Source organism: Sus scrofa, chromosome 4 (assembly GCF_054392235.1).
Source record: "Sus scrofa isolate SSC_HxYL_T2T_F1_AM1 chromosome 4, Sscrofa_HxYL_maternal_Yorkshire_Landrace_v2.0, whole genome shotgun sequence".
NCBI classification, from domain to species: domain Eukaryota; kingdom Metazoa; phylum Chordata; class Mammalia; order Artiodactyla; family Suidae; genus Sus; species Sus scrofa.
In genome coordinates this window covers 94,216,465-94,228,871 of record NC_139386.1, presented here as the reverse complement: position 1 = coordinate 94,228,871, position 12,407 = coordinate 94,216,465, and the positions used below count along the sequence as shown (strand labels likewise).

Sequence of the window (12,407 nt, the reverse complement as noted above, 5' to 3'; positions counted from 1 at the left end):
CCAAGCTGGCTCTTCCTGAATTATGCTCTTTTATAATGAGCTTATCATCTGCAAAGTAAAACATTTCTTTGCATTCTATGAGCCACTCCTGCAAATTAACTGAACCCAATGAGGAATCTTTGGCATCCCCAATCTATGGCCACTCAGTCAGAAGTGCAGGTGACAATCTGGACTCCGTAACTGGCACCTGAAGTGGGAGACTCGAGGGACAGTCTTGTAGGACACAGGCTTTCACACTGGGACCTGAAACTGTTTCCTGGCATCTGTGGGTCAAAGTTTAGCTGAGTTGCAGGACACGCAGCTGGTGGTCTATGAATTTCTTGGTGCTCTGAGAACCATCCCCAACCACGCACATTGGAACCGCCACTCGAATCATTTTAGGAACATGGTTCTGAGTATCAAAGGCAGGGGAAAAAAGGGAGCGGGCAGTTGTGACCCTGCCATTTCTTTTTTTCCTGCTGAATCTCAATCATCATCATCTTTTCTTCTTCATGATGTTTATTGGATTAACCAAGAACTGCATGGTAGGAAAATTCACAAGATTTTCCTCTGGTCTTCAGTCTCACTCAGGAGTTCCCTAGAAAGAAGGGGAAAACATGTATGCTGGGACCTGAGACTTGACGCTCCAAACCCAGGGGGTCTAAAGAGGAAATCCACAGAACAAGAGACATTATTTTGAAAAGATCCTTCCGGGTCTCAGTCACTTTGTACAAAGAACTCAAAAACACAGAATGGGAAAGCATCAAGATTTATTCTCCTCTCCTCCTTGTTAGCATTCTGTGTTTCCATCTCTGAGAACCTGGGGTTAGGACTGGGCTCCACGTCTCCCACCACCCAGCTCTCAGCGGTAGAACAGGAGCACAGCAGCCTCAGTTATCTCCCGGCTGGAGCTGGAAGCAGTGTGTGTTCCATATCCGTTCCAGTCAAAGGCGGAGAAATCCCCACACTGCGCAGGATTGCCCTCTGGGAAGAATCCTCCTCCACCAATGCAGTGCTGGGAGCAGAGAGAAGAGACATAGAGAGGGGTGTGCTGGGGACACCACTGAGACTTAATGGGACAATTGCAGGTATCTGTGGTTGTGGTCCTAATTGGCTTTGCCCCAACCCCAGGTAAAACTTCTCCCTCCAGTGGACGCTGAGGTCATGCTCTTTCCTGAAATCCTTTCTACCTTCTTTATAGTTCTTCTCCGTCCCCTCAGCCCCTCTTTGGCTCAATCAGTCCCCCAGCTGCTCTTCTTCACGGCTCTGTCCACACCTCACTCTCCCGATTATGGCTCCTCACCTCCCATGACATACCAGCATGATCATATGGCGTCAGTCTCCTCTTCAGTCTCTGCTTGAAAACCCATATCCAAAGCCACCTGGAGATCTCCACCTAGATGGCTCTAGATCTAAAACGCCATTGAGCAAAACCCAATGAATTCTCTCTCTTGCTGCCCCTGAACTTAGTCCTCTTCTTGTCACCCATCCTAATGGATACCACAGCGTTGGGGGTATAGTGGTGAGCATAGCTGCCTTCCACCATCATGGATAGAACTAAGTCACCCAAAACGAAAACCTGAAGTCTCTTCAGTCTCCCTCACTTTCCATGCCCCATATTCGTTAGCGCCTCAAGAACTGTAGACTCCATTGCCTGTGTATCCACCCTTGCTCATCCAACCTTATCAAGAAGATGCTGGCTTGGAGTTCCCATCATGGCTCAGCGGAAACAAGTCTGGCTGGCATCCATGAGGACGCAGGTACGATCCCTGGCCTCACTCGGTGGGTTGGGTATCCGAGCTGTGGTATAGGTCACAGATGTGGCTTGGCTCCAGCATTGCTGTGGCTGTGGTGTAGGCCAGCAGCTACAGCTCTGATTCAGCCCCTAGCCTGAGAACCTCCAAGGGTGCAACCCTAAAACAAAAGAAGAAGAAGAAGAAGGATGTTGGAGAATACGTTCATGACCTCAACATGTAGAAATATTTTGTAAACCAAGCATTCGAGTACTAATCATATGTGAGGATATAGATATTGGACTTCACTGGCAATAATCATGTCCAGTGCTCACAAGATAAAAACTTTCAGTTATAAAATAACTCCTAACAGTATGGTACTGGTATCAAGACAGACAGACAGAGACAGACAAGTGGAACAGAATTGTGAACCCAGAAATAAACCCTGACACCTATGGTCAATTAATCTTTGCAAAGGAGGCAGGAGAATAAAATGGGAAGAAGAAAGTCTATTCAGCAAGCATTGCTGGACAGCTGCATGCAAAACAATGAAACTAGAACACACCCTCACGCCATGCACAAAAATAATCTCAAAATGGCCGAAAGACTGAAATATAAGACAAGACACCATCAAACTCCTGGAAGAGAACACAGGAAAAACATTCTCTGACATTAACCTCATGAATATTTCCTCAGGTCAGTCTCCCAAGGCAACAGAAATAAGAGCAAAAATAAACCAATGGCACCCAATCAAACCGACAAGCTTTTGCACAGCAAAGGAAACCAAAAAGAAAACAAAAAGACAACTTACAGAATGGGAGAAAATAGTTTCAAATGATGCAATGGACAAGGGCTTAATCTCTAGGATATACAAGCAACTTATACAACTCAACAGCAAAAAAGCCAACCGCCCAATGGAAAAATGGGCAAAAGACCTGAACAGACTGTTCTCCAAGGAAGATACACAGATGGCCAGCAAACACGTGAAAAAATGCTCAACATCGCTGATTATAAGAGAAATGCAAATCAAAACTACCATGAGATACCACCTCACACCAGTCAGAATGGCCATCATTAATAAATCCACAAATGGCAAGTGCTTGAGGGGCTGTGGAGAAAAGGGAACCCTCCTGCACCGTTGGTGGGAATGTAAGCTGGTACAGCCACTATGGAGAACAGTATGGAGCTACCTTAGAAATCTATACATAGAACTACCATATGACCCAGCAATCCCACTCTTGGGCATATATTAGGACAAAACTTTCCTTAAAAAAGACACATGTACCCGCATGTTCATTGCAGAACTATTCACAATAGCCAAAACATGGAAACAACCCAAATGTCCATCGACAGACGATTGGATTAGGAAGATGTGGTATATATAGACACAATGGAATACTACTCAGCCATTAAAAAAGAACGACACAACACCATTTGCAGCACCATGGATGGAACTAGAGACTCTCATACTGAGTGAAATAAGTCAGAAAGAGAAAGACAAATACCATATGATATCACTTATAACTGGAATCTAATATACAGCACAAATGAACGTTTCCACAGAAAAGAAAATAATAGACTTGGAGAATAGACTTGTGGCTGCCCGGTGGGGAGACAGGGAGGGAGTGGGAGGCTTCAGGAGCTTGGGGTTAATGGATGCAAACTATTGCTCTTGGAATGGATTTACAGTGAGATCCCCTGCTGTGTAGCACTGAGAACTATGTCTAGATACTTACGTCACAACACAACAATGGGAGGAAAAAGTATGAATACGTGTATGTGTAAAGTGGTCCCCATGCTGTACAGCAGAAAAAATAAATAAATATAGACCTGAGGGGAAAAAAAAAACCCTTCTCTCATACAAAATAAAATAAAACAAAACAAAACAAAACAAAACAAAACAAAATGAGTCCTGGGGGAGTTCCCGTTGTGGCACAGCAGAAACAAATCTGACTAGGAACCATGAGGTGGTGGGTTTGATCCCTGGCCTCGCTCAGTGGGTTAAGGATCCTGCCTAGCTGTGAGCTGTGGTGTAGGTTGCAGAAATGGCCCGAATCCCGCATTGCTGTGGCTGTGGCTGTGGCATATGCCAGCAGCTATAGCTCCGATTCGACTCCCAGCCTGGGAACCTCCATAGGCCACAGGTGCCACCCTAAAAAGCAAATAAAATAAAATAAAATAAAATAAAAATAAATAAAACAAGGCCTGGGGATGAAACGGTGACTATAATTAAGAATACTGTATTGGAGTTCCCGTTGTGGAGCAGTGGTTAACGAATCCGACTAGGAACCATGAGGTCGCGGGTTCGGTCCCTGCCCTTGCTCAGTGGGTTAACGATCTGGCGTTGCCGTGAGCTGTGGTGTAGGTTGCAGAAATGGCCCGAATCCCGCGTTGCTGTGGCTCTGGCGTAGGCCGGTGGCTACAGCTCCGATTCAACCCCTAGCCTGGGAACCTCCATATGCCGCGGGAGCGGCCCAAGAAATAGCAACAACAACAACAACAACAAAAAAGACAAAAAAAAAAAAAAGAATACTGTATTGTATGTGATAAAAGTTACTAAGAGAGTAGATCTTCAAAATTCTTGTCACAAGAAAACATTATTTGTGGCAATGTGTGGTGGTGGATGGTGACTGGCTCTACTATGCTGATCATGTCACGATTTATAAATACATAGAATCATTATGTTACACCCCGGAACTCATACACTGATACATGTCAATCATATCTCAGTTTTTAAAAGAATGATAACAATTGAAAAATTGGGTCTACAAAGTACCATCGAAAGAGTCAAAAGACGTAGTTCCCATCGTGGCTCAGTGGCTAACGAGTCCGACTAGGAACCATGAAGTTTCGGGTTCGATCTCTGGCCTTGCTCAGTAGGTTAAGGATCCGGTGTTGCGGTGAGCTGTGCTGTAGGTCACAGACGTGACTCGGATCTGGTGTAGCTGTGGCTCTGGCAAAGGCTGGCAGCTACAGCTCCAATTAGACCCCTAGCCTGGGAACCTCCATATGCCGCAGGTGTGGCCCTAGAAAAGGCAAAAAACAAGTGACAAAAAAAAAAAAAAAGAGTAAAAAGGCAAGCCACGGAGAAACACATCAACACACCCCCTGCAGGTGAACACACACACACAAATGCACAAATCATGGGTCTTCCCAAACTCACATGTTCAGTGTTGCAGCCAGTGACTCTCATCCCAGCACACAGGGCGTTGGCTGCTCTCTCGTTATTAAACACCCTGAACTGGACAAATCCTGCCACAAATTCCGCTGGAAAAGAAGAGGCAGAGAAAGAGCCAAGGATTCAAAGGAGGAGCTAGAACCAGCTTCCCTTTGACTAGTTCAGGATGCCCTAAACCAACAGGGCAGGGAGCCCAGCACCTCTGCGGACAGTGGCTGCTACATCCTGGCCCTGAGCTTACATGGAAGAGAAATTCTCCTCTTTGGGGGCAAGAAGACCAAGGCTGGGGCTCACAAGAGGTCACTTGTCTGCCTAAGGCTTTCGGAGAACTTAGACTCCACTGAAAGATCAGCAAGCACAGTGCCCGAGGTCCAGCAGGAATAAACAATGATGGGATGGGCCATCCGCTCCTGCTGGCACACTTTGCATCCAGTTACCATGAGCTTTTATGTTCCCACCTACCATTCCTTGCTTTCTTATCCTCCCGCTAAAGACTTAAGTTCTGTGGCTTTATTTTGCTGAAAAATACGCCTTTTTAAAAATCATAGGTATCCGGGAGTTCCCGAGTAGTACAGCAGAAATGAATCCAACTAGGAACCATGAGGTTGTGGGTTCAATCCCTGGCCTTGCTCAGTGGGTTAACTATCCGGTGTTGCCGGGAGCTGTTGCATAGGTCACAGATGCGGCTTGGATCCTGCGCTGCTGTGGCTGTGGTGCAGGCCAGCAACTGTAGCTCCGATTAGACCCCCACCCCTGGAATCTCCATATGTGGCAGAAGCGGCACCCCCCGAAAAAAAATACGAATAATAATAGGTATCCTTCATAACTAAAGTGAATTTTCCTCACCACTTTCGAATGTTCTCACCTGTCAACATTAGCCTAAATTTGCCTTAACTATTACAAGAGGTCTTACAGGGTATTGGTTAAGAAGCCTGAGTTTAGAGCCTGTAAAATGGAGAAGGTAGGAATTCTAACATCATAGTTTTCTCATGATAATTAAATGTCACTGAACCATGGCAAGTTCCTCTATAGGAGTTCCCGTCATGGCAGAGCGGAAACAAATCTGACTAGGAACCATGAGGTTGCAGGTTCTATCCCTGGCCTCACTCAGTGGGTTAACGATCCGGCGTTGCCCTGAGCTGTGGTATAGGTCTCAGACTCGGCTCAGATCCTGCATTGCTGTGGTTATGGTGTAGGCTGGCAGCTACAGCTCCAGTTTGACCCGTAGCCTGGAACCTCCATATGCTGCAGGTACGGCCCTAAAGAGAAAAAAAGAAAAAGAAAAAGTTCCTCTGTAAGAATTTGGCACCTTGAACATGCTCGATAAGTGCTAGCAAGTATTAATTGTTGGTATTTACACTTGCTCCAAGAGTGCGGGAAAGGACTGATGGCTGGGCTTGGGAAGCAGACACTCACTTTGTCCAATGGGAGAGTAATAAGACGCAGTTTTCTGAGCATCGCCATAGTCATAGACAACAGGAATGGCTGGGCCATTGTCAGTCCAACATTTCCCTATTCCGTATTTCACTGGGTATTTCTGCAAGGACCCAAAACAGAGGCTGTGTGAGGCCAGTAGAGAGGCTGCCACATGGGGAAGTCGGGGGTTTAGCGCCCTCAGTTCTCTTGTTATGTAGAAATCCGCCTGGATAACAGGGATTCCCTTCTCTCCACAGCCAGGTCCCTCACCAGCCTCCAGCCCCTTGTCCTCCTCCCTCGCTGCCCCCATTCCTTCTCCCACAGGGCTCTCCCCCTGCCTGGCCCATTATCCCTCTGAAAGAGGCAGCCCAGGTATCACAGTGACCCACAGGTAGGAGAAAGCCAAACACAGGCACCTGCTAGTGAAAAGGGACCCAGAGCAGACGGACTCCTTACCCCAAGACCTGGCTCTCCATTCACCAAAGGAAGAACCCCCCACCCACAGCCAGTGGCCCCATATACCTGGTAGAGTCCAAACAGATTATGTCCCAGGCTCTGGAAGAATCCAGTATTGGTGCGGTACCTCAGCAAGGAGCTGTTCCTCCACTGCTGCAGGGGAGACCGGTTGGGCACATGCCAGATGCCCAGGTCCCGGGCTTGGATGTCATAGTAGCCAGGGTTCTAGAGAGTGACATGCAATGAGCCTGACCAGCCCATGAAGCCCAACCAGCAGCAGACCCCACACTCAGCCCTCTGCTGAGTTGAGAGGTCTGGGCTCCAGGCGCACAGGTGGCCAGCAGCACTCAGACAACCCCCTTCCAGTAGGTGGCAGTGCGCCACCACCCAGCAGACTGCTTGGGAGGAGGTTGTGATTCAAGACATGGACTCCTGGAGTTCCCATTGTGGCTTGGTGGTTAATGAATCTGAGGTTGCAGGTTCGATCCCTGGCCTCGCTCAGTGGGTTAAGGATCTGGCATTGCCTCGAGCTGTGCTGTAGGTTGCAGATGTGGCTCAGATCCCGCACTGCTGTGGCTGTGGCATAGGCTGGTGGCTACAGCTCTGATTAGACCCCTAACCTGAGAACCTCTCTATGCGGGTGCGGCCCTAGAAAAGACAAAAGACAAAAGACAAAAGACAAAAAAAAAAAAAAAGACATGGAATCCTCTCTTTCTCCCTCCCCAGCCCTACCGCCACACCCCCACCCTCCACCCTCCCTTCCACACCCTGGAGCCAGCCACACTCAGCAACTACCCTTTCCTAGCTGGGTGGTCAGGGCCACCAACCTTGTAGTCATCGCTGGTGGCCGCCTCTGCAGACCCAAAGGTGTTGTAATTGGCCCAGTTGCCATCTCCCTCGGGGTAGTCGGCCCTGCTGCCCTGCTGACTAGACCAGCGGTCACCCAACGTGCATTTCCCAGCCATGAGATTCTCGTGCACACTGGCCACCAGGGTCCAGCCACCACCCCCAGACGTCATGTCACAGAAGGTCTGGTAGACGACACCATTCTCAGTGCGGAGGAAATACAGGCCATCTGCAGAGGGAACCAGCCCACAGGCCCCTGTCTGAGACCACAGGGTTCTTCTCAAGACCCCACCCAGAAAGACCCTCGGGATGAAGAATGCATTCAGGAGTTCCCATCGTGGCACAGCAGAAATGAATCTGACTAGGAACCATGAGGTTGCGGGTTCCATCCATGGCCTCACTCAGTGGGTTAAGGATCCGACATTGCCATGAGCTGTGGTATAGGTCACAGACTACAATTACAACTACAACTCGGAACTGGCGTTGCTGTGGCTGTGGTGTAGGCTGGCAGCTACAGCTCCAATCCAACCCCTAGCCTGGGAACCTCCTTATGCCACAGGTGTGGCCCGAAAAAGCCAAAAATAGAAAAAAAAAGAAAAGAAAGAAAGGCCCTATAAAGCTAAAAAGAAAAGAAAAGAAAAAGAAAGCAAGCAAGAAAGAAAAGAATGGATTCAGAAGGCTCCACACAATCCATTTGCTGGAAGACAATTCGCTTCACATCATCTATGAGCAGGGACATGCCTGCCTTTGCTCCCTGCTATCTTTTCAAAGCCTTTATAGAGCAAACATCCTAGAAGACAGAGATGGTAACTCCCTCTGAACAGCGCCTCCTTCTCTGGCCAGGAGAGGCCAGAAATCAGCACCCAACCACATCAGGATGTGGCCTCTACAAGTCAGAGTAAACGGCAGGCATGGTCACTGCCTGTTAGATAACATTCAGGTTCCCTAAGCCCAGAGATCCTCTCCTGGACCCATGTGCAGTGGGCCGGCCAAAAACGAAAAAAATAAATAAAATGAAAACGAAAATAAAAAGGCTTGCCCAATCTTTTCCAGCCCCATCTGTCAGCCTGCTTGGCAAACCCACTGCATCTTCAGATGTCTCCTGGCCCTACTCACATCACCCTGTTGGGACTGGGATCGGGGAGACAGCACAGGGAAAAGCTGATACTCTGACTACTGCTGTGGCTGTGAATAACACATTCTCTGTCTCCACCTCAGGAGGCTCGTCTTTTCTGCCAGCATCTATGAAACTGTGGCAGGCTAACACTTTAGCTGAAAAAGAGGGAAATAGCTTAGACTCATCACAGCTCTGCCCACCAGCCTAAGAGTCACCAGGATCACTGCATTCTCCCTGTGTTCAGAAAATCATGTCTGCTGTGCCAGAGGCAGGGGGGCCCCAAAAGCCTCAGTATTCCCACTGGACAGCTCCTTGGCTGGAAGCTGGACTCAGAGAAGACACGCAGTTCGGGCACATTCCTCTTGATCTCCATGACTGGAATCTCCTCTAGATTAAAAAAAATTAAAAAAATAAAAAGATCAAAAGGGGATGTGCTGGACTAGTTTATTACTCACCACCTGCTCTATGGCAACTTTCTTTGATTTCCTTGCAGCTCCGAGGCAGGAAAGACAGAAAAGGGGCACACGATTCGTTCTCCGGGAACCATTCCACAGACTGGGTCGCTGCTAGAGGATGTGAAGATAATTCTCATTAAGAGTCTGATGCCACCGAACCACCCTTCCTGGTCATGGGCTCCCAGCCTCTGCCCACTTCATTTGCTCATCACTGTGCTGTGAGGCCCCAGAGGTCAGGGTCCTCTCTGCTAAGACCAGCTGGCACACATCTAGTACAGACGCAACACTCAAATTCTTCTGCTCAACTAAAACGAAAACTGGGGAGTTCCCGTAGTGGCACAGTGGAAATGAATCTGACTAGCAACCATGAGGTTGCAGGTTCGATCCCTGGCCTCGCTCAGTGGGTTAAGGTTCTGGTGTTGCCGTGAGCTGTGGTGTAGGTTGCAGACACGGCTCGGAACCCTCGTTGCTGTGGCTGTGGTGTAGGCCAGTGGCTACAGCTCCGATTAGACCCCTAGCCTGGGAACCTCCATATGCCGCAGGTGTGGCCCTAAAAAGCAAAATAAATAAATAAGAGAACACAGAAAATTGTAACAAATTCTGAGGGGCTAGGAGAGAAGTTTAAAAATAAAAATAAGTAAAATTTAGAAATGAAAACTATGGACTTCCCTTGTTGCACAGCGGGTTAAGGATCCAGCAATGTCACTACCGTTGCATATGTTCAACCCCTGGCCCAGGAACCTCCACATGAGGAGGATGAGGCCAAAAAAAAGTCACTGTGCCTATTCTGAGGGGTGGAATTGTGAGAATGGGGATCAGTCAAGGTTGTTCCCTGGACACAGCCCTCACCACCCAGCCCCCTCTAGGATCTCTAGGCCAGAGCCATAGGAGTAGGAGTATCTAGAAGGGAACTGCCTTTTTTATTTTTTTAATATTTATTTATTTGTTTATTTATTTTGTCTTTTTGCCTTTTCTAGGGCTGCTCCCGTGACATATGGAGGTTCCCAGGCTAGGGATCAAATCGGAGCTGTAGCCACCGGCCTACACCAGAGCCACAGCAACGCGGGATCCGAGGCACGTCGGCAACCTACACCACAGCTCACGGCAACACCAGATCCTTAACCCACTGAGCGAGGCCAGGGATCGAACCCGCAACCTCATGGTCCCTAGTCGGATTCCTTAACCACTGCGCCATGACGGGAACTCCGGGAACAGTCTTTTTTAGAAAAAAATAAAATATAGTTAATTAATAATATTGTGTTAGTCTCTAGAGTATAGCCAAGTAATTTGGAGATATACATATAGATATTCTTTTTCAGATTCTTTTCAATTATAAGTTTTTACACGATTTTGAGTATAGTTCCCTGTGCTACACAGAAGGTCCCTGTTGTTTGACTATTTTATATACAGTAGCATGTGCATATTAATTCCAAACTCCTAATTTCTCTCTCTCCTCCCCTAGCTCACCCAGAAGGGGGCAGTCTTTACCATGCCGCCCCTGAGCCTCCTCTGTCATACAGCCCTGACCACCAGCTCCTTCAGGGAATCCCCAGGCCAAGGCCATAGGAGAAGGAGTAGCAACAACGGAACAGACTTTACCATGGCTCCCCTGAGCCTGCCAGCCAACCTAACGCACAGAGTGGAGCCCCAGGGTGTGGCTTAACTAACACCCTACCTTCTTCAGACCAGACCCACGGAGAAGCCAGCAATCAGCACCCAGGACACATCAGGTTGGCTGCAAGGTTGGCCTCTGTGCATCTCCATGACTTCCCCTCTGTGTTAGGACTTCAGCCTGCAGCCCAGCTCTAGTCCCTCTGCTCCACTGCACACCTCAGGGCAGCTGAAGAAATTGCTGCTCCTCAGAGACTTACCTGCACTCTGCCCTCTGGTGGCCACAGAGAGGAACAGCAGGAGGCAGAATCGGGCCCCAAAACTCCTCTAAGGGGAAAAAGAGATGCCTAAGGTTACTGGCTGGACCATCCTTTCTTTTCCTCCCATCCTTTCTCCCTGAACTTTCTGAGTAAGTGTTAGGGGCTACATGGGGGCTCATTGTTAAAATGGCTCTTTATGCTGACCCATGAGACTGACCACCTTGCTCAGGGGACATCCTGTTTTCGCCACTGGTGCCTCCTCTTCCAAGACTACGAGACTCTTTCCCCCCTTTCACTGTGGGACACCACACACCTCCAGCTTTCTCAAGATTATGAGACCAGGAGTTCCCGTCGTGGCGCAGTGGTTAACAAATCCGACTAGGAACCATGAGGTTGCGGGTTCGGTCCCTGCCCTTGCTCAGTGGGTTGACGATCTGGTGTTGCCGGAAGCTGTGGTATAGGTTGCAGACGCAGCTCGGATCCCACGTTGCTGTGGCTCTGGCATAGGCCGGAGGCTACAGCTCCGATTTGATCCCTAGCCTGGGAACCTCCATATGCCGAGGGAGCAACCCAAGAAATAGCAAAAAAGACCAAAAAAGGAAAAAAAAAAAAGGATTATGAGACCACCCTACCGTGAGACACCTCTGACTTCCCATGACTGTGTGACCACCAGAGTCCAGCTGCAGGCGAAAGATAAACTAAACTCCCCACGCTTCAGGGAATCCAATTTCCCATCCTGGGAGATTAAGAAGGCCCCGAGAGAAGGGTGGGGGGCGGGGCGCTGGCTCTTCTCAAGGGTCAGTCACCCTCTCCTTTTCCCTCTAATAAATTTTCTTCTCTTTGCCTGAACACACTCTTTTTCTCCGCACTCACCTTACACTAAGAAAACCTCAAATGGAAAGGTATGGGCTTCTAGCCGTTGGGGAACCTCCTCGAATAGCCCCCACCCCTATCCAGCCCTACAAATACTTCACTGGCCATGGGCTCCTTTCTCCTTAAATCCCTCCCCATCCCTGAGACCAAGACCAGACCTGAGCTGGCATCTTGCCTCCCCACACGCAGACCATCTCTCAGACTCAGAAACACCTTCCTCACAGCACAGAGAGCTCCCTCCTTTCCTTCCTCACAGATGCCAGGAGCTGAGAACTCTCTGCCAGGTGGAGGCTCAGAGCTACTGTCTGCAGTAGAGTCCTGATGGGGGGCAAGTGTTGAGCTTTTATGGGGAGAGCAAGCATGCAGGCCCTGCCCAGCCCTGCCCACTGCAGGCTGCAGGCCCTGCCCTTGGGCCTCCTGCCCTTGAAAGTCCCAGGTCATCAGCCTCTGGCAACAAGAAGAAATGTGTGACTGGCTGGAGAA

General features: G+C 48.8%; 1 protein-coding gene across 1 annotated transcript; it reads right to left on the bottom strand.

Moving 5' to 3' along the window:
- Nucleotides 1-732: 732 nt before the first annotated feature.
- LOC146404029 (intelectin-2-like) lies at nucleotides 733-12,192 on the bottom strand. The gene is made up of 8 exons (XM_085022606.1): nucleotides 12,083-12,192; nucleotides 11,052-11,118; nucleotides 9,181-9,291; nucleotides 7,590-7,837; nucleotides 6,829-6,987; nucleotides 6,307-6,427; nucleotides 4,876-4,979; nucleotides 733-994 (listed from the first exon to the last, which is right to left on the bottom strand). Exons 1-8 carry the CDS (start codon nucleotides 12,116-12,118, stop codon nucleotides 842-844), a joined length of 999 nt encoding a protein of 332 aa, XP_084878732.1. The 5' UTR covers nucleotides 12,119-12,192; the 3' UTR covers nucleotides 733-841.
- Between the last annotated feature and the right edge of the window lie 215 nt (nucleotides 12,193-12,407).